General features: G+C 42.3%; 1 protein-coding gene across 1 annotated transcript in view; it reads left to right on the top strand.

Annotated features, from left to right (window-relative positions):
- The window catches only part of T265_10496 (hypothetical protein), a gene marked incomplete at both ends in the record, with an annotated part of 84,104 nt that overhangs the window by 12,261 nt on the left and 45,014 nt on the right, over window positions 1-26,829 (top strand). The window contains 3 exons of the mRNA XM_009176881.1: window positions 6,044-6,371; window positions 17,293-17,477; window positions 25,409-25,572. Of these exons, the coding sequence (XP_009175145.1) occupies window positions 6,044-6,371; window positions 17,293-17,477; window positions 25,409-25,572 (677 nt within the window). The remainder of the gene's footprint in view (window positions 1-6,043; window positions 6,372-17,292; window positions 17,478-25,408; window positions 25,573-26,829) is intronic.

Genomic DNA, 26,829 nt, shown 5'->3' with positions numbered 1-26,829 from the left:
TGGCCGCCCTGGAAGTGAGACTCATTCAAGCGTTTCATATTCCTCTTATTCTGATAGGTCATGTTTGCGACCACACATCTGCGCCCTCAATGGCGCTTGTGCATCCAAGCTATTGCCTTCAATCCATAGCTTCTTTTCCAACCCTCCACCACTTGACAGCCCACTGACAGCGCTGGATTTATGCACCAATTCATCAGCTCCCGCCTGCAATGCGCAGCTACCTCCCTCAATCAAAATCATCGGTGAACGAAACTGCGGCAGCTACAACCACTATACGACGAGTACGCGGTTATTACAGCTGACAATAATGTCATGATGATGTACGCGGTTATTACAGCTGACAATAATGAAGATCATGATGATGACGTTCATGATGGCTCAGCAGAAAACAAATCTAGGGCTATGCTGTCTGAAGTCTGGCGTGTTTGACTATTGCCGAGACAGAATTAAGCCATCCAAAATTCAGCCCTCATTTTCTGACGAGATGTCCTGTTGGGCACGAGGAGGACGCTACGCCATCGATTTCTTATTGATTTGTGTTGGGACAGTTTATTTCTGCCGTGTTAATCGTGACCGAGATCTTAAACGCCCGGAACTATGAAAACTTGTCGCAATATCTGCGTCTATGATCCTTCGGGTTTGGTAACCAGTGTCTTGGATGGTTGGTTCTTAAAGGTTGCAACAAGCGTTTGCATATGGCCAATAGGAACTCAATTCCTTCACACCTACTAGTGTTACTAATATGTTGTATCAGGTGTTGCAGTACTTTGAACATTCATTGCAAAATTGTAGATATTTTGGACTTAGTAGGGAAATTCTCCCGCAAAAGTTCTGACCTGCTATGCAACTTTGTTGGAAGTCCCATAAAACGAAAGCGACGTTAGAAGGAAGTAGGTTGTGGTGGATATGAGTTGTGAACCGGTTTCATAAGGTGTCTGAGAATTCCTATTTTTGTACATGGTAGGCAAGGACTGATGTTGGGATCGATTTCCATTGACCAGTATGTTTCTTAGAAAATCTGAAAATCAATATTTCCATGGAAGACGCCTACTAAACGCAATGCCAAGAACTGCCCCAGACGTGTTTAGTTGGGATCAAGAGTGGAACACGAACGTGACAATAATGTGTATACATGCTGTCTGTGCGCATTTAGGGACATTAATGAATTAACTCACAGAATTTCAAACCGCCTAGTAACCTGTTGGAAGGAAAATTCTGAATTTAGTTGTGTTCCATGACTTTGCGAAAGTTATGTCGACAATTTTGTATTAGAGGGACTTGTACAGTTTTGCACCTGTTGTGAGCAAGGGGGTAATAAACACTACTTCGGCTTTCATTCTATATCGTGACTCTGATTTTCAGTTTTCGTTCGGTTTTTCGTTCTACTTTTAAGCAACTAATCGATACCTCACTATGTGGTGCTGTAGACCACATGGAAAAATTATCTACCGGCTCTCCATTAAGAGCCGGTTACTGGTTTACACGAACGGCAACCACAAAGAGGCTGACCACAACAGGTTTAGCAACAAGGGATAATCCTAGTCACTTGGATTTCGTGCAATAGTCAACTAGTGGATTGAAGTTTCAGTAGCATAGTCAGATGCACGTGCTCTGTTGGTTTTAGTTCATTTGTTTCACCTTTCCCATGGCTAAAAACCCTACAGGGCGTGGTACGTAACTGGTCCTATCGAACAGATGCTATCTTTTTCTAAATTGATTACCTGGCTAAAGCTGTATTCAGGACTTGTGTCGGGTGAAGTTCCCAATGGATGTGGTATCAGTTCTAGGACGGGTAGCCTGCCCCCACTTGATGCTGGTTGGAGGTGCGGGCATCTTGTTTTTGACTATTTGCCCTGGAAACGGAAGATTTTTTTAAAGCCAGTCTTCAAAATCCTCGCACAATTGTTAAGTTCATATTGACTCTCTGAGCAACGATTAATTTTCAACGCCTTCCCCTAATATCATTGACGTGAAGATTGAAAAGATGGGCGAGTGGGCTTAGGTTTTCTTGTTGAAGCGGCTTTAAACAGGGAGTAATGCGACGATCTCTTAAGAAAGCTTGCTTTGCTTCCGCTGAAAAAATTAGAACCATAAGAGCAGACCCACCAGAGATTTGATGCGTTTTTTGCATTATCTTCACCCTGGGCACGTGAGATGGCAGTTCCAGAGTATAAATCAGGACTTTCACCTGTACAGTTTGAACCGTCTATATCTTTACGTTGAATTCCTGAGCAATAACACGTACGTCCACAAGACGTCCATAAGACGGACTACAACTCTGTAAATAGACTGATGATCTCAAATATTCTTGGTCAGAGGAGGATTCTGTTGAATAACGTAAATATTTTTCATACCTCGTGTTTCCTCAATTAAGTTTCGGTAAATATTAGACCAGTAGAGTTCGCCAAGACTATCCCCCATCTCTCCAGTGACGTTATCATGGAATGCATAAGGGTGACGAATCCAGGTATTAACATCACCCCCAGAGAGAGGTCAATAGGTTCGGGATTATGTGGACGACATTGTTCCGTTGGTTAAAGATTATTTGTTTGTACTCGGTAGTTTAAACGCAATACTGGAGGTATTCCCGTGTTTTCGCATGTATTTTTAGTATGAATGGGTAGCTTAAGTTCTTTCGTCGGTCCACGTATTTTGAAAGCCGCAGAAGCCGTGACTGTACTGTAGCAGTTGAGTCAATGCACCAATAACAAAGGTGCGGACAACCTCCGACTTACGTCATTTTTGGGGTCAGAAAGGAACCTTTTATAGTTATATGGTCGTGCATACAAGGCAAATGTACAAGTGACTCTTCCGATCCAAGGACCTCAGGCATCTCCAAGCTTCTGATCACCAGTACTTACGTAACGTGGCGAGAGTTAGTTAACTGCAGCGAATACCCAATAATGTGTTTCGTAAGCGGGTATCTGCTACCGAATTGTTAGACCAGCGGAATACCAGATTAAGGTGGCTAAGACATGTATTACGTCTGCCCAACCACCATCCACCGGAAAGAGAGCTTTTTCTTACTCTCCGTTATTGTTGGCAGAAGTTTCGGGAGAGGGGGAGGCAAACCACTGCAAGGTAGCGCGAAATTGAAGCGACCGCATTCGAATTCAGCGTTGCAGATTCTTCGCGCCCCTCTGGCTTGGGCCCACGTAATCTTTATTGCACGTGGTTGATAACTTCATAAGATGTGGCACGCGTATGCTGTCCTGTCTTAATCTGACTGTCTATCTAACGTTCGTTTGCCGTCTTCCTCTGGGCTTATGTCGGTGTGGTTTGCTAGGTTCATCCCGGTGATGACATCTTAATTTGACATGGTGCCAATGGGTGTTCAATTTAATGCTGTCTATAAATGTAGGCGTTTTATTCCTGATTACTCGACATAAAGACGTATAGCTGCTTTTCACTACGTCCCTACCCCTCCCTTCTGCTTCCACTATTTACTGGGAATTTCTTTCCTTGTGGTTATATGGCGGTTAGGCGCCAGTGTGTATCTTTTGTGTATTGTTGCAAATGATTTTGCTGAATTCGTCTTTACTAAAAAAACTTCCGCTTACCTAGATCACAGAGATATACATGACATTGACGACTAGTCAACCACGAGGCTGTTCCACATACAGCCTGCAGTCTGATACACCCAAAAGTTTCTTCTCTTTCTCGGGGTAATCATAGGAAACTAGGCTGCACAATATCCAATAAGTTATCCCATGTCCTATGTTCCACACTCGGCAGTCTTTCTCATAAGCCCTGCGAGTCTAAGATCTATAAGTTACGCAGTGACTTGGATTGAGAACATTACTCGTCAAGATGGGGTCTGAAAATTCTCAAACGCATTCGACAAAGCGACTTGTTTTCAGTAGTTTCTGGAAGTGAACCATTATTCGCCGGTTGTTTGTGGTCCGTTTCTACCACCAATAAAGTCTGAGACTACTGTAAAGCTCTTCGCTCCGAGTTTACCCTGATTTCGATCCAAAAGAGAATTTGGCGAAAATCATTTACAAGTCACTTGAACTCCCGGATCGTCTCACTTTTTGCCCACCTGTCTTTCAAATTTACAAATTGGAGGAAGGCACCTTGCTTTTGTAGATATAAAAACGTTGGTCGTTTTGGAACTCAAACTCAACCACCAGGTTAAGGTGACATCCATTTGGCGGATAAGAGTTGAGAAACATAAACATGTATATAAACCAAACATATGGTCATATTACATCAATGCGACACTCAAGCGTATATATTATGCAAAGCACTTTTAAAGCAGAATTTCTGGGGAAAAAATAGGACTGCTCGTCATCTACAAACCAGCTAGATCATTGAACCCAACGTACGCTCGTCCGCCATCCAGAGTAAGTAGCAGTTAGAATCAGCATCATGTTTGTACGCTGTTCCATTGACCCTGAGCAGGATACTATGTGGATGGACCCAGAATATAGAGAGTGGGTGGCTATCGATGAAAGGTAACCCATAGATTTTACAGAATTTTGCATTTTTACTCATCAACACAAAATGACTCCTATTGAAATGGCCCCCAAGGATTTCAGCATATATTACTTGAGGATACAAGCTGGTGATCATCTTGGTACGGTAAAAAATCTTGTTCACTGAGTGTCGAACGCATGGAACAATAAGAAATACCCTGACTTTTGGTAGAGATATATCAGTGGCATTTTTCATCTAATTATGAAACCGAAGACGACTCACCTGACTTTTTGAACTGCAATACTTACATAGACGATTAACAGCGCTTTGTTTTGCCTGTGTTTCGAAAAATAACTCGCTGGGATCTGTGTCGGAATTACTTTTCATCGCACCTCCCTTCAAACATAACCGAACAGAATCAAATAAAGGAAACAACCGTTGCTCAAACAAAGCCTGAGTACAATAAAGTTGCACGCGTCAAGAATGGAGAAGCATCCTAATTCATCTATTGAAAAAGTCATCTGATAGAGGGACGCCAGCTGAACTCATGTTGTGCGGGCGGTCCAAGCAAGACAACCGCTATCTGCACAAATATCCTGGCAGAACAGCTGCCCAGGGAAGACTGTTTCCAATAAAATAAATTTTATAGTCAGACTGAATCCCCTCAATACATGGCTGCTGTACAACCAAAAAGAAGCAAAATTACGACGGGGTTTCCCAAACCATGAAGGAGCACGCGACAGACTCGCACTACGAACCTTCAGGCTAGGAATCCGCTTTTTCTACTGGGAAAATGACAACTGCGTTTTCTGACTGGCAGGGGTTATTGACGAACGTCAGATAGATAGGATTTTTATTTGGCGAATAAAGTGAACTTGCCACTTACTTCACAGCCTTAGTTTTCAAGAGGAATAAGTTTTTAAACCTAATGCACTTAATCGATATCGGCGCTTTAAACGTTGCTTCTGCCTGCACATTCACTTCTCTTGCTCAAGCTTACATAAACGCGCAGTAAGCCTCCTATTTTGATCAATCTTCGTGACCGATTTGTAATTATCATCCACATATATGGTACTTAACTGTTCCCAAGCGTTCAGTCCATCTTAAAAGCAACCTTTATCCCGCACGACATTCCTTTTTAGTAATGGCCTAGTTGACGGCTTATAGCTAGATTGCCCCGGGATGGCCTACACTTCTTGCTCCCTCTACTTTAGTGACTGACAAGCAGACGGCTTTCTTGACGCACGTTCTCCCACAACTTTAGTAGTTACATCTGGCCAGATCAGGCTTTTATAATATTGTGAGACTTAGGATTGTGGCGTTCCACTGAAATGTGAAAAACTCAACAGAAACGTAGGTATTGTGCTATTGTGAGAACGTCTGGTTGTCAGTGTAACCCCGAATATTGCGCATAATTGTTCGTCCTTACTAACAACGTCTGAATCAGTTTATCACCATGGGCTAATTAACACCTTAGAGGGGTAAGCGCAGTGAAGTCCATTCTTCAAATTTGTTAAACAGTGTTTCGGTGGTGGCCTCCTCAGAACATCCAATCTACGGGAGGAATCCCGGTCACCATTCAGTCCGAATTTTCACCATGTCTCTTATTCTTTTTGGTTTTTAGATGACCCATCCGGCCAACTTTCATTCCATTTCGCCCTCACAATTTAGTTCCGGGTCCACCAAAAGTTCCGGCGCCCTTGTGATGATATCTGCCCATTTGCTTCCCCTGCTTCCTGGTGCCGTTCCTCCCGAATCTACTTCGTATTTTCATGGAAAGATCACTCGTGAGCAAGCTGAAGAACAACTAGTGGCCCACGGTGCTGCTGAAGGCCTCTTTCTTTTGCGAGAATCTGTGAACCGGAATTATGTCATCTCCATATGTCATCTGAATCGTGTACATCACTACAACGTGGAACGTCAACAAGATGCATCTTATCGAATCCAGACAGGTGAGTAAGATGGTGAATCAGGCGTGAACCGTTTCATTTAGCTCTGTGGGTTGTAGCGCTCAAATTGCGGTTGTTCGACCTTCACGAGGTGTGGCAAGTACATGAATGCGAATTATAATTTTTGCAAACTCACCAACAACTCTGCTCAGTTGTATGTGTATGCCTCAAGAGATTACTGTCTCAAAGGCATACGAAAGACATACGTCCTTGGTGGAGGGAGCAAGTTAGGAAGAGAGGTTGGAAATGTGATTTTAAGTACTCGATAATTTACTAGAACGACACAAAACTGGAATAGTGTCTAGACTAAGCCGATCCGACTGATACATTCCAGCGTTTAGTCGAGAAGCGAAAATTTACACTCAATGATTAATGCACAGTGGCCGTATACCCAGACATTTCCCCCAAATATCGGTTACCGGATATTGTCTAGATAGTGCTCTCTTTTGCTCTGGTAATCTGATCCCCACAGACCTACTGATTTGGTGTCTGAGTTGTTTTGGAGCTTGGTTATATTTGTTTTGACCCAACAGATTCCTCTCTTCCAATATTAGCTTGTGGACGGGCGAATGTTCGAGAAGGGTTATTTAAAATCGTATGGGGTAACCGGAAGCTGTCTCCCTTCCATTAATGTTTGTACTTTGGAAACTGCACCTGGTCCTTGTGAAAGTGTCAATACCCAATCACGTTATCTGTATCCAATACCTTTTATGGCCTAATTTGTGTGTAATGTCACTAATCAACTCCACTTTCATTTTCGGGTCTCTCTGTAGCTGTTCAAACCAGTGATTGCCAACATTTTTACTTTCGGTGTTTGATAGCTCCCAGGACAACCGCTCGTTATGGTTGTTCAGCGCCTTATTTCACTTCAGTCGGTCGTTTATCCCACACTAACCAATAAGCGTGTTCCGCAGTTCTCACCCAGTCCTTGCTGAGTCTTGCTTGTGTTTCTGCCGATCAATCGGTTCAATCAACTCTACTGCGGGGGGTGTGACTCCATATTGCATTGATTTATCATGTCGAAAGCTTCATGTGGGGGAAATCCAGACAGCCGATTGAAATTTGGACAGTTTACTGGTGCTTTTCTTGACAAGACTTGAGACTTGAAACGGAAATGCATTCCTTCAACTCACATTTCCCACTCTAATACAAGGTTAGTAAGGCACTTTTCTGATCAAGAATCGTAGATGAGAAAGCTTATGTACTGTAACTTCTTGGACCGAAGCTACAATCTGCGGAATTGCCAATTATCGATCCAATGGACTACTTAGTAAATGAATAAAACCTTTATTCAGCATTTGCTCTAGGAAGCATCAACTTTCTCACTACGGAACAGGCTGCATTGGTACTGACGTCCTAGTAACGTATGCACGTAGGTACGTATGTGCGTTTTTCAACTTGTGTGAAGTCACTTTGATTCTGCGCACTAATAAGCAGAGATCGATTAGCCTTGTTGGGCGACATCACCAAAGACCTTGTTGACGTCATGAATAAATGAATAGATCTCACTTTGATGACAATACAATAAATTCAGGCATTCACAGAGGGATACATGGCCCTACTGAATGCTTTATCTGGCTAATACCCTTTTGTTTTCGTGTTCTACCAGACTGTCTGAAGTTGAACGCTGTCTGTAGAAAGCTGACATCTGGTCGTTGGCTGTCTGAAATGAAGAGCTTGGCATTAGTCCTAACATGGTGGAACGGCATTTCCTATTAAAGACATTTTTCACAGTTATATTCGGCTGTCCCTCGTGCAGCGTCGTCAACTTCTACCAAGCTGACCCTGTTCGTCGTACTGATGATCGAGATAATCACCCATTCTCTTCTTACAATGTTATTTGATCATGTATGTCATTTGGAAACAAGGATCCACTCCTCCGTCAACGTTAACGGAAGAAATAAGCCTTTTTGACTGTGATGCAGCATGAGAAAATGAAAGGGCATCAGTCAAATCCTTCACAAGTCACGTAAAAAACTCCCGAACGTTGTATTACGCTGTTTAACGAACCTTGAGATAGCTCATTGGTTAGGGTGTAAAATTACTGAACAGAAGATCTTTGGTTCAAACCCAGCCTCCAAGTTTCGAGTGGTCTTGTCTAGACTTGGACAACCTGACAATATCTGAGCCCTCTCGTTTCCTTCGGGTAGCCTGGCAGTTATGCACGGAAAGTGTGCCGCAGCTGAGTGGTTAGTTTATTGCTATTTGCGCTGTTTAACGAGGTGAAGGCCAATCTTTTTTATCCGTATGCCTTTGGTGATTTAGCCGTACGCTTCAGTGTCAAATGTTAGCACTGTGTGTTAACTATTTTCTCATATTAGCCTTAATCTTCTCGGTAATCTGCATCTTCATTCGATTTTTGCACTCTGCGAAACATGGTTACGGTGTTTTTTCTACTAACTGCACTGCACACAAGTTGTTCCTCTACACCAGACGGACTTAGTCTGTGTATTCGGTGGGCTACGTCTATCCACTGCATACTTGTTGTCTTCCAACAGCTGCTGTTAGTTGTTGTTTTCCACAGCCCGCCAGCTGTCATGTCGTTTCCGCATTTTTATCATGTCAATAGGTGGATTGTTTTGTACTTGGGCATCGATTAATTCGTTCCTGACATGTGTGGCTAGTAAAACAAAGGCGAAGTTGTACACCTTCCACTATGTACTAATGCTGCGGTCTACGGGAATAGGGATTCAACTGAAGAGTGAATATGTAAGTATAGAGTTGTGTTTAGTGTTTATGGACCAGACGGTCTTCTAGGTCTAAAATGGAGGGTGCGAATAAATTGCTCAGCCAATCAATAAATGTATTGGTATTATGCATGCAAAAGCATGAGGCCCAGAGATCGGGACTTTGGTCCAGCTAAAAAGCAGAAAGGCTATTTCAAATCTATAATGTCACAGGCTTTGGATGATGCCTCACAAATGGCGCTCTCGAGCAGCGTGGAATGAATAGCCCAATAAAATCGTTTCGGTGAATTTCTATCAAACATCCGTGGGTTTACGAGGCGGTGCCGAGACCAAACCAGGAATGGTGAAGTTTACAGTTTGCCTCACATTCCTAACCGAGGTTAACTCGCATAGTACATGGTATCTGAAGTTCTTCAGGTCACTGAACTAGTGCTGCGCTGACATCACTAGCCCTGAAATACTCGCAAACTTTGTCATCTTAAACTCTACGAGGTTTGGAATCCGAACATCTAATTGGAGCCTGAGTTTTTGGGTAGGTTGGATGGTCTGAGCACTGGACTCCAGTCTCCGTCAAAACATCCGTACTCTTGTCAGCATTACGATCAGGTGTACTTTCCGGCAAAACAATGTCTCCCTTGAAAATATGCGCATCAATTCTCTCAGTGCATTGGTTAGTCGACACATCAGAGTGACCCGCTAGAGCACCATTCTGATCCAGTACCTCAGCTCTTTGGGTTGGGCGAATTTGTGTGCTGCCATCACGGGGCCAGTTGTTCAAGCACGTTGAATAGACCAATAAGGACACAGTGCAGCAGGTGGCTGTTGGTCTGTTCACCGGGCTTGGCATTTGGCTTTCAGACGTCTCGTCACTATTGGGGGAGATTTTGTCAGTGTGCTGTTTCTGAATCCGACCATCAGATTGATGCAACACGATATCGATTTACTTAATAAGGTAAACGAAACGCCCAGGTGCTGACTATGCTAGCCACCAGCTGACTTTTGAAGACAAGCAAGTACGGATAGGGGTCAATCAGAAGTTTGTCTCATGTGATTCAGTCGAGTTGTGGACGGCAAAGGGACGATTCCACTTCCCTCAAAACCGTTCCTACGTGCACAGGTCAAGGTTGCGCAACCAGTGCTATCACCTCGATAACCGATATTAATAGGACTATGCTCACCCTAGATCGGCTAATGGGGAACACTGTAGGTGATTTGAAATGCATTTCATGTTTTGTTTTTGTAATCAAGTAAATACACGGTGTTTGTACCAGCTGAGTTGGCCTGTTGCAGTAGCTATCTGATTTACTTGTTCATGAATCCTGTCTGACAGGCACTTCGCAGTATCACCGAATTGTGGCACTCATTATTAGCTCTCGAATGATGAATGTACTCAGAAACTGAAAGTAAAGCCGAGCAAGCATGAAGCACCAGACTCGAACGAAAGCTGAAGCTCAACTCAGTGGCATATATGTTATTTTGGCAATCTTCCCTGACTATCATGCCACTAGCTCCGTGATTGTGTCATTTCAGGACGGCAAGTTTAAGTAACTCGATTTTCTGTCTACCGATTCCTGTTCTACTACATTTGTTGTTCTCTCCACGAAACATGAAAGTCAACCATCTGGTCAACATGTCTAGTACAAAAGTACCTTCGCTCTGTGGGTCAGACATCGAATCAAATCCTTGTTTTCCGTTGCAAGTACACAGATCTTCAAATGACTGCACTGGTCGTTCCATGTCTGCTACCTCTGGACTGTCCCGCTTTTCCTCGCTATCTGACTGAGGAGTAAACGTGGCGCGAGTCCAGAGGAGAATGCATGGTAGTAAGAGGTGGCTGACGTAGTAGGGCCGACTTTCAATGTCGTCTTCATGCCTAAGTTGCGATATATAATTTGGACATAGTACTACTTAAGCAGTTACTCTACAACGCCGATAAACAAGTTAACTAATGTGGTCGAGTGGGGAGTGCATTAGGACATGGTTTTCTGTCACTTACTTTCAACCGTCAGCTCGTGTCCATCGCAGTCATTGGTAAGCAGTTTAAGCGTTTCATCAGCTAGAGCTTTCGTTTTAGGAGAGTTTCATCAAGATTCGTGCTGTGTGGAGTCGGTCTGCACCGAAAAGCAGATAGGTTTCCCACTGGAAGTTCGCTATCTGAGGAAGCAGTCAACGTGTGATGTGAATTCTGTGTTTCAAAGATGAGCACTCCCATATTCCGTCTAAGTGCAGTTTTCTCACACTGCTGATCTGCCACTTATGCGCAAACTGTCTAGTCTTCGGCCAATGGCCTGGCGGTTGTGGGCTTCTGATCTCCCAAGGTGCTGATGATTTCCAATAACATGAAACAGCTGTACGGTGGCTGGAACGCAGAACAATTTACAAGGTACCGTGATCAGCCAATAACTGTCCGAATCCCGTCCAAAGCCTTCTAACTAATCTTCTCAGTAGTTTGCACCATGCCATTAAATGCCAACTTTAACTGAGGTCATTCAGTCAGCAAGCTTCATTTGTTTTGGTCAGCAAGGCAGATTAATAATCTGGACACTGTAGAACGACAGCGGCCACCTAATAAACCGATCAGGAGCCAAACCTTCACGCTCCGGTAAAGTCGAACATCCAATGCTGGATTCGGATCAGCTTGTAGGAAGAATGTTTGTACACAAATAAAAACGCAGTTATTTTGCTTAATGAAATGAGAATATCCATGAACGAACAACAGCTTTTTCTAGATCAATTTCTGCGGTCACTATAGTGATCTAGCGACCAGAGCGACTCTGGGCCTGACGACATAGATTGATTCCACTTACAGGACGAAATCTCAACGTGACATTTACTGTGCTGTACTACCCTGATTATCAGACACAGAAACCCAGTCCCGGTTGCCACACGGTGTTCACATGAATTGTAGTTGCATATCAGGATCCCAATGATGTGGCCTTAATTCATCAACTAGAAGGTGGCAAGGTCTCTCTCAAAACGCTCCGTAAGCAGCTGGTAAAGTGTTCGCTCGATACTGTTTTATCAGCATTCGAAAATTAGGATACCTACCTAGCCGACAACTAAACTATTCTTCACCTATGAACACTAAAACGTCTAGTGGATATTTCATGAATCGTTCACAGATATGCCAAAATCACAGTTGAAAACTGTGATTTGTGATCAAAACTTGACGTCTCCTACCTCCTGTTTGTGGTTTTGAGATCCTCACAAATTTTGATACCACCTATGCCTGATTTTGGTTTCGCATATTTTCAGTTCAGTACTTATTACATACCTCGATTTCCGTCCGGATTTACTGCATTGTCAAATGTTCTATTTTGGGTTGGATTCTCACTCCTGAGAGTTTTAATTTTTCATCCTCATGGTTCCTTGAGTGATATGAAGCAAGACTATAGCATAAAGTTACTTTTATGAAAAATTGCCTTTTTCCTAGTACCACCGTCTTCAGGAAGTTGGTTGAGTTGGGAGTATTTTTGCGCACACTCCCTGTTACTGTTTTGAGAGGTGTACTTGGAGAGTTCTTCTCTGAACCATTCTATTTTGGTCGTTACGTGGATGCGGGCGATAAAAAACATTAAATATGAAGTCGCTACACCGGTCTGTGGTATCCCTTTTGTTTAGCTTAAATTCAGCAAAGTTTCATTTCTAGTGTATGTCAAGAGAAGGTCTATGATAACCCACTTCCGTTATTTGAAATAAGTCTCAATCAGTCCCAGAGGATGGGAAATTGTCTATTCTTTCGCGACCCATCTGGTTTGTCCCATGAATCAAGAAACTTCCTGATAGGAACATTACAGTAAATTTTCTCTTAGTGTTCTGTTTTAATGCTGGGATTTTTCTCCCTTCATCACACCCATCCTTGTTAGCTTGTACAAAGCAAACTCCACAGTGGATATCAGCCGTGCGTAGACCTACTTATCTGACCTGACATATGGGTGTCTGCCTTATCAAAATATAGCCACATGGACGTCAAACATTTATTCATGGCTCCTTTTGTGAACGGAAGTAGGTACGTTTATCTATTTCAGTCAAATTGACTGATTATGTTTGTTACTTCCAAAGAGGTAGATGGACAGAATAGTGGAAATCATTTTGTGGTAAGGAAAATTGAATTCAGGAAGGAAGCGCTTTGCCAGATTGGCCATTATTCTTTTGTCCAAGGATGTACTTACCGTGTTTCTACAGCCAGACGGATAAACTAACCTCATTCTCAAGTGCTCTATTTGCTAGAGTGCCTTAGATCCGAGGTGAAGGGTCGTGTCTCGCTTTGTTAGCTCAGATGTTTAGGCGGGCACATACCGCGAATGTGGAGACCTAGACGATTAGTTTAGTGACAGTACGCGCAAGTTCTTCACTTTACAATCTTATTAAGATTTCCAGATATCCACATAATTCGCTTCCGAAAAGTTCCCCTCTTGTGCTACCAACGAAGAGGTGTGTGTGTCTGGGTGCGCAAGTGTTCCATGGTGAATCGGAGTCACTAGATCACCCGAAAAGGCTTATCAGACTAGGGTGGTTTTGAGATGTGTCCAATCCATGCCAAACCGTCGGCTACCAAAGAAACAATTTTTCCTTTTCAAAACCCTTTTTGGTGAGTAGAGCACAGAGCAAGCCGTGGCATGACAACGACAAATTGAGGAGTGTTATGGGATCTTAGAGCTTGCCTAACTGGAGCCCAAGTGATCCTCTTTGCACATAGCCAGAAATTCGACAGGACATAACATGTTATCTATCCCATCGGTGAGCATGCTGCTAATTTAAGGGACAAACCGAATAACTGAAATGTTAACTGAGATTTCATCCTGCGAATTCAGCGATTCTTGACTAAAAATCAAGAAGCATCGGTTCCAGTCTGGTTGAAAATTGTCAACACTGCGCATCTCACCAATCTTCCAGGGAGATTCACAACCCGCGACCTTTCGGTTAGCATTTAAAAACTATACCATTTGGCCGATTGAGCGATGAAATCTCAATCAAAACTTCACAGTCTTCACATGCTAGCAAGTAGCTAAAGTTCACGTGTTAAATAAGGTTTGCAATCGCTCGCACTCAAATTTTCTAGTACAATGTTACTCTAAAGTGATTGCCATACAAAGTTGTGGACACCCTTTTCTCTAAAGATTAAGAACTCGCGCTTCAGTTTTCTGTCTTCTGAAACAAAGGTGTCCTGTTCTCATTAATAGTTTGCAGTTGAGCGTCAGTATTTTGTACTGGTGTGTTCTGGCGATAATGTAGATGCCCGTAAACGTAAAATCAGTCTCCTTCTACTTAGTAACACCTCATATGACAACTAACTCTTTATCACAGTCACACGATTGTGCACATTAATCATGACAGATCTGTCTGCTTCTCCGAAATGGGGCAGATTCCCAAGTAGGTGACGATCTGTCTGCTTTTTGAACTCATAGCGGTGTGGGAGTATACCATATCACATCAAAAGAGATAACTGTGACCTATAAAATGCTCTTAACATTTGCTTCTTCGATGTCTACCACAAACAAACATTCACCCGATCCAAACCATAATACCCGGTCATTTCCAGTACTTGTTTCGCCAGAAAATGTTACGGCAACACGAATATTATCCGGTTGCCAACGTGAATTGTTTATTTCCTGTTTTGTACACAATAATACTTATACCATTGTCTTGGTAGCAAGACAGATGGACATATGAGCAGACTTGTGGTAAGGCGTCACCCTGATATTGGCTCCATCAGTTCATGTTATTGTGGCCGTTTCTCAATTTCCATGCGAAAAACATATTGACAAGCCAGTTACTGGATGATCCTCCCTAAAATTGATAGTCATTATAACAAAACACAAGAGTTTGGAAACGTTTTATTGTGTGCGCCCTTTCAGTCACCAGTTAAATAAAACAGTCTGGCTGCATCTGATTCCTATGACAGAAATTACTGATTGATCAACTTATTCCTTCTATTCAGTATTTCAAATGTTTTTATTGTTGGTCCGTCTTTTGGCTACTTGCAGTGGGGTTGTAACTGAAAAGAAGTAAGCTAAACTATGTCATTCCTCGTTCTTCAGGTCACTGGTAGTATACCATATTTGGTCTCTTTTTCAGTTATCCTCACTACAGTGATACATCCATGCTGAACCATTGCACTTCTGGTTTTCTTGTGTTTTTCGGGAGGCCTTCTTTCTAATGACAATAGGAATCACTCCAGGAAAGGATTTTATTGGCTTCTTATGGGTAGATATTTCCAAATCAGGCGGCCATCCACCTGAAGGTGACCAACGAAGGTGCTTTGCTATATTGTTTGGAACATTTATCCTTCTCCAGGTGGAACCCATAGATTCTTTGGTTCACAGGGGCTCGTGATATTTTAGCACCAAAAATTTCTGTTTTCTGAGCTATCATATTCAATTTTCCGCTTTTCGCGCTTAGTACCTCCGGCTTTTTATTAATCTTCACTTCTAATTTTTTGATACCTCTGATTATTCTCGAAATAATTGCTAGTGAAAGACACTTGTTTTCACCTTTCAAAGAACAAGTAAATTCGGTTGTGTTCTTGACTAATAAAGTTCAGATTCCTCAGGAGTCTACGAAGTGCTGCGTTTCTTGGACAACATGGGTCCCTTATTGTCAAGAGAATTTGATGCTTTAGAAACTGAACGGATGATCAACTAGATGAGGCCGTCTCGAGGAAACCGAACCTGTGTACGCAGCATAGATCGACAGTAACGCAAATACGAAGTTTTTCGAAGCAATATGGAAAAATCTTCCGTTCACATCACTGTTGTTTGAACAGTTCTGTGGTGCAATTATTCAGGTGAGTCCACACTAGACCGGTAATCACTAGAATAATTGCATCACAATAGGGGGAGGAAAGTCCAAACAAGGGTGGTTTGAATGTGGATTCTACAAATCTCGCAACCATCTACAACCAACGGTAAAGCTCATTTCAATTGTCCCCTTAGTTAGGGTTATAATAAGCGTTTTCTAACTCCAAAAAGTCAATCTAGCCGATATGTTTGTTCCGATAACACATCAAGATAGAGTGTGTAGTGTGGCCACTGGTCTAGGACACCCGCGGTAGATTAAGTTTCCTGTCAAAAACAAAACTTGTCGGTGCTTCTAAAAAAAGGCTTGCCTGTGAATGTACAAATGATTTTGCGACTGCATTCTATGGCGCCAGATGAGTCATCAGACAATTTTACCCGTCCCGAATGAATAACCACAAAATCCTGCCTAGGACCATGCGCTATAAAACACCTTTTGTGCCGTTGTTTTCAGTAATTGCGCTGCTTTTACTTCGTCCACAGGCATCACTTCTGGACAGTGCAGGTTTGGTTGGTGAAAGGCGATAAATGTGTTTTTGACAGTCCGTTTTTGAAAGTTCACATCAATATAACACACATCGTTGGTAAAACTGATAGCTATATTGTGCAGGTCCAATTACACATAGACTGCTGTACTAACACTTTATTTCTTGGAGCTATACATGCATCACTTACAACACTTCGGCTGATAGTCGGTGAACTGGACTAATTTTGTATCAGCTAGACAAGTTAGAATTCGACAGATTATTACTATGTGGAAATGACATATAAGTAGGAGAAGAGGTGACAAAAGCTAAGGCTGTTTCATGCCACCGTTTGGCCACGAACTATAGACCCCGAGTGTCTCGCTCATAAACCTATGTACGATGCTTTTTTACACGTTAATTAATCAGCTGTATACAGTCTTGACCGATAACATTTCATTCTCATCGGGTCAAAGATATGTTAACCCCCTATATACAGCATACTTAGATATACCGTGGATCCGTAACTGGATTGTGATAGGAATCAAAGTGTGATCACCTTAGGACTAGTGTCACAGCGGTGGTTTATTGTTCGTTTATTCTCTACTGTTTACTCGTGGCAATCTTCCGTTACGCCGGCCTATCCACACCATAAACTATGTGCCTGCAGACTGCATAAAAAGTTTTTAGATAGCTTGCCTGACGTAGTGGGCGCGATCTATAATTTTGGTTTGTGGCGACTGTTGCCCAACAGTCCCACTGTTATAATTGTTTAACTGAACTTGAAGCTTTTGTTGGTTGAACCGAATAAAAATATAAATTAAATGCATTGTTGGTCATGCTGATTAGGACTGCATTTTTGCAATTAAAATACACTCAATGCTTTTAATGACTGTTAGATTCTCAGGCTGACAGGAGATTTTAAACGCACAGGTACAGAAGCCTTGTATGTTTAACTGAGCTGCTTGAATTTCAGGTCATCGGTTTCTCGGCCCAGTCGAGCTGGTTCAACACCATTCCATGCATCTGGACGGCTTTCTAACCTTGGCTCGACTACCACTCAACCGACCGGAAGGAATGAGTCCTTTGCTCCTACAAGGTTTGCATCTTGATGAATTTGAACAGAAATTACGGTTGAAGGCCATCGAAATGGGACTAAAAGTAAGCTCACTGATGTTGGTTCTTTTGGGGAAGGCCACCAGCCTGAAGGTTAGCCGGACTCGCTCGTCGGTCAACGAAAAGCTCCTTTTTGGTTGAAAGATGTTTGTACGAATAGCTTTTGGCTTGACACTTGGTCACCTGCCTAGGAAAGGTCTAAGCTCTGTGTTCAGATAAATTTCAGACGATCTTTGAAGCGCACGCCAAAGAGGCGTGAAGATATCAATCTGGCAACGGTTTTGTTTACTTGTGTTTCATCATCGAACGCGCTAGTGGGATCCAAGCTAGTTAACGAGTTTGACTAGGTCCCTTTGATACATACATTACATTACAAGGGATCGCCAACTGGGAGTTTTGCCTCAGTACTTTTGGAACGTGACTTTTCCGTAACACCTTCCCTCTGATTTAGGTCTCTTTCCTAGCTTGAGTGACACGAACTTATTCGGTCCGTTCGATTTGTTAGTTCTACACTTTTCTATATGGTAATATAAATTACTTGATAGATGAATATAAGTCATGCTTAAAGTGGTTGTATTACTTTGTATTACTTCAAATTGAAAATGGAATACTTAACTGGCAAGTAATTAATGTGCCCAATTAGGTCTACTCCCTCTCACACTTTTCTTACGAAAAGCAGTTGAAATGGGCTCGGTGTCATTTGGATATCGTGCCTAGCAGACCTGCAAGTGGATCGCAGCAGAATTCATTACAGTGGTAACCGTTGAATCCTACATTCAGTTTGTAAACTGCTTCTGAATACTTTGACAGCCAGCAGTTGTTAGTTCTTACAGATGTAATCATTTTTTTTATAAAGGTGATAATAATGTTCGCCTTGTGTAAGTGTTAGAGAACAAAATAGCTACTGTTCTTAGGTACAGAATCTAGTTCTCTTTTTATGTTTTCTCCATCTGTTTTTCCCATACAACGTGTCTTGGTCTCTCCATTCCAGTGGTTTATGAGGATGTGTGTGGATTTCGGCCACTGACCGAGAAATCTTCGTAATTACAAAGTGCATTCCACTCACGTGACAGCTGTTACCATGACTTTCTGATCAGCTTGTGGTAACGTTCGCCAAAATAAACAGGGTCAGGTGAATATTGTATCTCTCTTTGTCCTAAGAACTGAGGCCACGTCAAGGGAGGCGGTTTGTTCGGGCACACTCCTTCCCAATTTGACCTGAAAAGTCATGGAATCCTTTAACCAGATGTGCAATCACGCTTGTAAATACATTGTTCGGAATATGAAAAATAACTTAACGAACTTTTTAAACGCTACACGTCTTTGGGCGACACCCTAGTTAGAGCAGTTTTATTATGGCAACTGTGGTGAGGATCGCCAAACACAGCGTCACAACTTAATTAGGTTTCTGATTATTGGAAACGATTCAGCTTTATATTCCAAGCTACAGTTACGAGTGGTTTATTTAAGCAAAACTTAGCTGCTATGATTCCACGTACACGAGTTCGTAGGCCTTGTACTCGAAATTTCGTGAACCTGTCACCTCGACATTTAAAGCAACTGACGCCACGTGGATGTAGATGTATTTGCGCGAGGTGATTTTAAATCTTTCTACGGAAACAAACAAATTATACCAGATGTTTGGAACATTTTTCTCTCCTTTGGTATGCTTAACTTACAGCCCTTTAAATCACACGGGCTTGTCAAGAATCAAACCATCATCCTCGTTTACGCGACGATCACTGTTGTATGGGTTATACGACCATCGGCCAGAAGGACGTTACGGAGATGCTCGTGCAGCCTCAGTGGATCGGCTGATCTCTTCGGCCCGTACGCCTGTGATAAAGTTTGTTTTGAAAGTTGCTCCAATACCTATTTGCGGTTGTTGGTCTTGGTGCTGACATGACACCGCAAAGTGCTTGTTGGCACTAGGAGTAGAAAGTTCATTTTTTTAAGTGAAGTCAATCTATGCTGAAAATAGAGAAGCTATGTCAGCCTCACAAACCTCCGGAGAGTCTCAAACCCGCGACCTCTCGGTTAGAAGCTTGAATACCTTATCGTTTGGCCACGAGCGACTGATCAGCGGTGTGAGTAACTCAGACTCGGGGAGTACGCAACACACCTCATCATCAATGGGATCCACACCAAATAAGCGCACCCTTTAATTGGCTCTTTAAGCGATGACCTCCCAGGCAAAAGTTTCCCTGATCAAGTGAATTTTATTTCTCCCGGAACTACTTATAAGTTGTTGATAGTATGAGGTAAGACGCGCACTGTTGATGATTCGCGACAAGAACGAAAGAGCGGTACAGTGCTTCTCGGCTTTTCAGCATGAATGAGCTCCAACTACAGGACAAAACCTCTAGCGGATTTCCTGTATCTTTCAGCTTCCATGTGCCCTTCGTGTTGTTCAAACTTTGTTGATGTACACAATTTACGGTTAGATGAAAGCGGCCGAGACGATCTGATAGGAAGGAACTGCGTTGAGTGCAACAGCTATAAATATCAGACTAGACGTAACCGTGCAATAGCTAAGAAGTCGGTCATAATGATGCAATCGACGGCTAAAATAAGGCAGGATGTGAGTAGGTGTCATAGCACTATCGACTAGATGATACGTCTTTCTTGGAGGGAAGAGATGTTTTTTCTGTGGAGAATTGGATGAAATCCTGACCATATCACATGGCGATGTGGTAACCAGTCACCGTTTATAAATGAAAAGATTGGTGACCAGTACCTATTGGAGTGGCTAAATCTATGTAAAATATGCTGACAAGTCATTCATGTGCCACTTGCAGTTGTTGTCAGATCCCTCTGTGCACTTGTTTTGGTGAGCAACTAACTCCTTTCATAGCATCTAATGCTTCCGGCTTCATTTAGGGCCTCAAAGAATACGGCAACCAAGTCCCTCAGAATGGAGTCTTTTTTGAAATAGGAACATAAAATTCTACATTATGGCTGTAATAAGTTATTGCCTTGATTTTCTCACATCGCCAACAAGAATTTCCGTCTTTTCATCTCAAGTTACGCCATTGCTCAGTCATTTAGTAATACCGCACTTTTGAAAGAAAAAGTTCGATGAATAGTTTGAACGGAACCCGAATCCCAGTGTTTAACCATGTAACACGAATTGAACGGAACTGGTCCCTAATGTACTAGTGACTGAAATCTGAAGTCGTTTGAACAATCAAATGCAATTGGACAGTTACTTAATAAAATGTTAAGCGAAGCTTATGGACTGGGTAGTGGCATAAAACTGTCAAATGCTTCAAAACCTCATTTTGTTTTGGTTAGAATTTATCTAAATATCATTTGTCGTCCATATATCTCTTAGTTTTTTGTTTACTTTTAATGGAATACATCCGAGACAAGTCTCTGGATTCGCGTCGCCCACCCCGTTGGCCGTTGGACAGGACAAACTCTCCAAGGGCTAATTATTTATTCAGACGGAGAAAAACATAATGGGTTGTGAAAAAGTCTTGAATCTGTTTTCTCAGTGGCTGCAGTTCAGAATTAGAAACTATCCTTTTTCTCCCGTACCGACGACAGCAGGCCAGAAAATGATATCGTTTTGAAAGTTTTCTTCTCATTTGACAAATTATCAAGACAAAGAAGTCAAAAACACATTCGTGCATCCAGATAAAATTTTTTTGGTGTGCGGAACTACAGCAAAGTTGGAAAGGTATATCACAGCATGGATGGAAGAAGGGTTAACCTGATATTTACTGTTGTATCCATCCAGTTTATTCAGTTAGACCCAGTGGCCTCGGACCGAAAGTTGAGAGAGGACAAAGTCACTGGTGATCGCAGTACGAGCCGTGATGACTTTGAATGCTGACCGAGTCTAGAAGCTTCAAGTCACTTATTGTCAAGCGTCATTTTGCTTAATGACCACAAAGTTGACAAATGCGTCCCTTGACATCACACTGTAACAGTGAACATTCGTCATGGACCATACAATGAAGCAATAGTGTTACTCAGGTATTCCGGACAATAAAACAGGGAATGAATGCATGAATTTACGGATTTTTAAATGTGATAATGGAGTAGGTGCAGAATCTGCTTTTCGAAAGTGTAAAGTGCCAATCTTTAGACTTTATTAAAGCAAGGGCCACCTGAGGTTACTTGATATGGTTACTTCACTGACGAATATAAACCATCCTAACGGGCAAGAGAGGCTACCAACCATTTCAAGAATAAGGAAAAATCCTACGTCACAACACTTTGGGACATCGAACGTTCCTTGCACTGCTCTGAGGTTCATAGAGATGCAATTTTTGTCTGTGTCAAAACCATGCGCTGCATCAGCAGTATACTTTCATTAAATACTATTTAGGGTAGAGAAAAACAGTCATTTGGAATACAACTGTGTGTGCGTTCGGGGTGATATGGAGGTCCAACAATCCTGGCTTAAAAAGTGTGCTCGTTGTGTGAAGAAAGCTTGGAGCAGCTGAACTAGGCCTGTCTCATCATCATTTTCAGAGAAGTACCTCATGTGCATCGTACCAAATGAATATACATTTTTATTCTTTCTTGCACTCAAAATGCTTCAAAATATCCTTCTAAAACGCTTCCTCACCTTTTGCACGTTTCTTCAGAATGGTGAAGACTTATTTGGATTTCAAGAAAAAGCTTGCACATGTTTGGATTATGACCTTGGGAACGAGTAATTAAATTTCCGCATTCTAACTTAAGTGAGAGAGCGTATGTCGTCCTAGAAAAGCCTGCTAAACAATAATCAAACCATCCTGACTTCTTAATCGATTCCAGACTTTTTGCAGATGACTGCAGGCTGCGTACAGTCGAATGTCACAGTGTAGAAATAAACTGCTCCGTTTAGAAGCGCGACAAATTTCCCAAGTCCGGCCTTTACGTCAGCTACGCGGCTGTCCCGAGTCCTGTCAATTTTCTGCTCAGACAATGTTCAGACATGTCTTGTTGCTGTGACTATTTATCATTCCAACATTGTCTTTGTAGTCTGATTGTGAGCTATATATTTTGTTCCTTAGCCGATATCTCTATTACAACAACATCTGGACTGCTTCAGGATTTCCGTTACGAAGTGATAGCGCTGCTGTTTTCCTCTTATCTTATCACCCATGGGTGTGTAGGTATGCGCACGTGCTTGTAAACATGGGGCTGGCTGGTACGAACCTATATCTGGTTGAAGTATTTCTTTTACGGAGTGGGACGTAATCAATGGACTTTCACTCACTGATACAGATTACATAGTCTTCTGTTGGTCAGAACATTTTTAGGGTCCCCTCGATGACAGACATTCTGTGTTATTCGCCAATCCCTCGATTCCGTTCCGAACTCTTCTTCGTATATTAATCGTTGCTATTCAGCTTTGTTGAGATTTTTCCCCTCCAGGCTCGTTTTCGGCAGGCTACAGGCGAAGGAGTCACATATAAAACGTAAAAAGCAAATGGCAAGAACTGGCACACAATTGAGATACAATCACGGTTTTATTGTGAAGGTATTCACTGGAGATCAAACTGTGACTAGCAAACAGCCGAGCCAACCATGAGATAATAGCGGTAGTTCTTGCAATCGTTGTAGTTCAGTTCGCCTTTAGTACTTTGATTATTGTGGTCACAGATGACCCTGGTGTAACCCATCGGAAAGGAGAATAACCATCAAGACACTGTTTCCAATAGTAGCATTAGAAGAACATTTGAACACGAACTGAGTTCATACAATTGCACATTGAATTGAAGCAAGGTGGTCCGTTCCCTATGGGGAATCCCCAGTAGTAGGGTTGTCGCCCGGATAACAATTACTTTCAACGTCTGAAATTTTTCAGCGTTTCGGTGTAACTCCATGACTGAGAATATTTCCGTTATTGTTTTGATTAATTTGTAAGTAAGGAACTAACGTCTTGCTGTAAGTAATCTTCGTTAATCCGTACCCATTCTCTGCTATCAATAAGATGTATGTATATAGTTTTCCATCTTAACTTCATTTTGGTAATAATAAAATGTAGTGCTGGCAAAACAATGTTAAGTGGAAACTTGAGGTTCATCATCATCACCATAGTCATCATCATCATCATTCTCATCATCATCACCATCATCATCATCGTCATCATCATCATCATCGTCATCACCAACATCATCATCATCATCACCATCATCATCACCATCATTCGTCATCATGCCGCATTTTCGTTCACCGATGATTCGGGGAATATCCCCACCGTAGAACTCCTCTTCTTTGTAAGGGCCCGTTTGGGCTCCAAGCTGCTGTAGTTTACTTTTCGTGTTCTCCGTGTTTTGCCACACACGATCCTATCTGCCAGATTCCCATTGGTATCGTCTACTTCTTGGTACGAAGATTCAGAATTTTTGAGTCCTTATGGCGACCACCTCAGTTTGTTGGCAAAAGGGTGGGTGCCGTCATCTTCCGTTCTTTTTATAATTTCTGTGTATTTCCAACTGGCACCTGTACAGTACATCCTGCGTAGAGATCTGAAAAGTCGATGGAGTTGCCGAGCCTAGTCGATCGAAAAGCAGCCTTTGTCCGTCGGCGACTGGCTGCTTACGATCGTAGCGATTGGTTTGCAAACCGTTTGGTACTCAAAAGTGCGTTCGGTTGATGTGCTACTTGCACAAAACATGTTGACGTACCACGTTGAAGCCCACGAAGGTTATATACGCCTCGTCAGTACGCAAAACGTCTCCTAACAGAAACATCCAAACCGATTTTGATGTGCTTCTGTTTATAGTGGTTTTAAGAAAAGCCATCCGTGTCTCGCTCTCGAATAGTATCTGCCAATTCACTCTCCCTTCCTATTCGTCCACAAATACTGAGTTCCCAGTGCTCAAGGAATATCCGTTTTCACCAATTAGCCGTGGTCGTTGCGTATGTAAGCGTGACCTCGTATGAATATGGAAAATTTTGACGGAGAAATAAGCCAGTTTGGGGAATATTCATAACCCCTTGTATTTTAGCCGTAAAGTCAAACCATGGTTCTGTCATAAGCCTCCGGCATAAGAACATATCGTCAGGTCTCAGGTAGAGCAATCGAAATTTAGGAGATTTACTCGATCAATTTTCATGAGGAAACATCAGTAGCTGATTCATTCAGCTACAACATTTTATCGTATCACCATTTTGTCTTGAGGGTAGTACGAACGACGCCGAATATTCAGGTCACCAAATCCCAAACGGAACCAATCAGGAAGCCGGGGATAGATTTCAGTAACAGTCATCCTGTTTAGTGACTTCCGCCTGAACCATTGAGTCACCTTGCACTCTTCCGTGGGGGGGGGGTTGTGTCTCGATTTCCGTGATTTTTCAAGTCTAATTGGCTAGTCTCTACACATAAGAATTGCTGAACCGTTCTGCCGCAGTAGCAGGGGTGATTGAGAGCCTCAAATCAATGTCGATTTGAAAAACGACTTCACCATTTGTATTCGTGTAAGGGTGTGAGCTATTAGAACACTCGCTCAACCACAATCTTGTGCGTTTTAAAGAAATATGACCGGGTAGCACGTGTAAGGGTGTGAGCTATTAGAACACTCACTCAACCACAATCTTGTGCGTATTAAAGAAATATGACCAGTGCACGAAATCGGTTAAGCATCAACTACGGCTTCGTCTCATGTTGATGGCAGTCTAAAGGAGGGTTGTGTGTCTATCAGTATTTGCACCTGCTGGGATACCAACCAAAGGTGTTACTAATAGGGTCTTGCGTTCAATTTCTTTAACCCCACCCAAGGAATCTCGTTAAAAAGAAAGCGCTTGTATGACTTAGCTTTTTGGAAATCCGAGCACATTTCCACTAAGAAGCATTCATGAATCAGCAATTATTAGATACTCGGCGATGATTTATGGCTATTTAATTCGCCAGTAGTCAGATGATATTCTGACTGGGTTAAAGACTGTTTAAAACAAAAAAAGTGTTACACCCAACTATGACACGTTGAACATTATAGACATTGTTGTGCGTTATCTTTTTTTGTAATTTTTAGGGTCGTAGTGTTGACGAAGCCCTTGGGGGACCAATGCGAGACCATATTCGGTATCTCGTTCTCAAAGAACTTCACGTGTGTCAACCGTGGTATCATCATTGCATAGGACGCCGGGAAGCAGAGCGCCGTTTGGTAGAAGTCGGCAGTCTGGAAGGATCGTTCTTGTAAGTGCTCAAACCACTCCTTCCCTCTTTAATAAATTCTTCTATTTGACGTTCACAGATATTGCAGTACATATTTCTGCACACTAGTCAGATAGTTTCTCAACATGTTTGTTAAAACCTAGCCAATTGGTCGCATTTGCCCTACTGGCTTTTCCTCTGGGCCTGGCGTATGTTACCACAAAAGTGCTGAAGCACCAAACATATATTGACCAACGATAACAACAGTTGAGTAAAACATGTCTGCCTGACTTTTCCTGACTTTTCCTTCATCGTAACGTGACCTGTGCTGTCGTCCTGTGTGCTATCCATGGAAAAAAGTTTCCTTTTCATGACCACTTCTTTTCTCATGTTGTCTAACACTCATGTGTGAAACGGTTCTGTTCATGTGGTGCGATTCTCACCTGAATCTATTATTTATCCCCACGGTGTTTCAGCAACCATTTTCCAATGATTAATAACCGTAAAATACTTCGTCCTATGATTGTTAGTTCTGAATTTCCGTTTTAAATTGCGCCTAATATTACTGCATCCAAATACGTCACCTCATACGGATTTGTTTGAGTTGTGTTGTTTACTAACTGAAAGGCTATTGAGACATTCCTTGATTCTCTACTAATAAAAATCCTTGAAAACGCTTCCGGACCCTGTTTGTGTCCAAAATTTGCCAGTTGCACTTCTGTTGGTATTGGATAAACATGGTAAAATTCACTCTTTTTCGGAACAAATCGAGCAACGTAGCTCGATTTTAGCTCGGTAGCTAAACATCCTGAAACAAAGCACGTTTAATAGTATATTCCTTTCGTGATTCTGAAAAGGGGTGGCTGAGATGTAAGATGTCTATCATTTGAGCTCTAGCTAGAAAAGTCGATGCGCTGGAGGGCTCAGTGGTTCCGAGCATGTGCTGACGTGATGTGGAACTCTATGGCGGAGTACAACTTCCTGAATAACCTTGGGTGTGCCGATGTGAATAAGCGGAGAAAGTCCGAACACCGCGAACGGCCTGTCAGTGGTAAACGATTTTCTGATTTGGGTGCAATGAAGGGTAGAAACCTTGACAGAATAATAGGCTAAATGTTTACCGTGAACTCATTCGCTTCATGTACGGTAGGCTCTCCCAGTATTCGCTCGAGAAAGAATTAAGTGAAAGTATCTTAGAGGAACAAATGTCCTCTGTCTGTCGCATACTGTCATACAGCAAACAGGAGCACTGTGATGCCAAAATGCTAATGACCTTGTAATTTTCCGTGCGGAGAACGA

The sequence above is a fragment of the Opisthorchis viverrini genome (assembly GCF_000715545.1).
Source record: "Opisthorchis viverrini unplaced genomic scaffold opera_v5_375, whole genome shotgun sequence".
Taxonomy (NCBI): Eukaryota; Metazoa; Platyhelminthes; class Trematoda; order Opisthorchiida; family Opisthorchiidae; genus Opisthorchis; species Opisthorchis viverrini.
The sequence above is the reverse complement of the archived record's forward strand: the minus strand, read 5'-3'. Positions and strand labels throughout refer to the sequence as shown.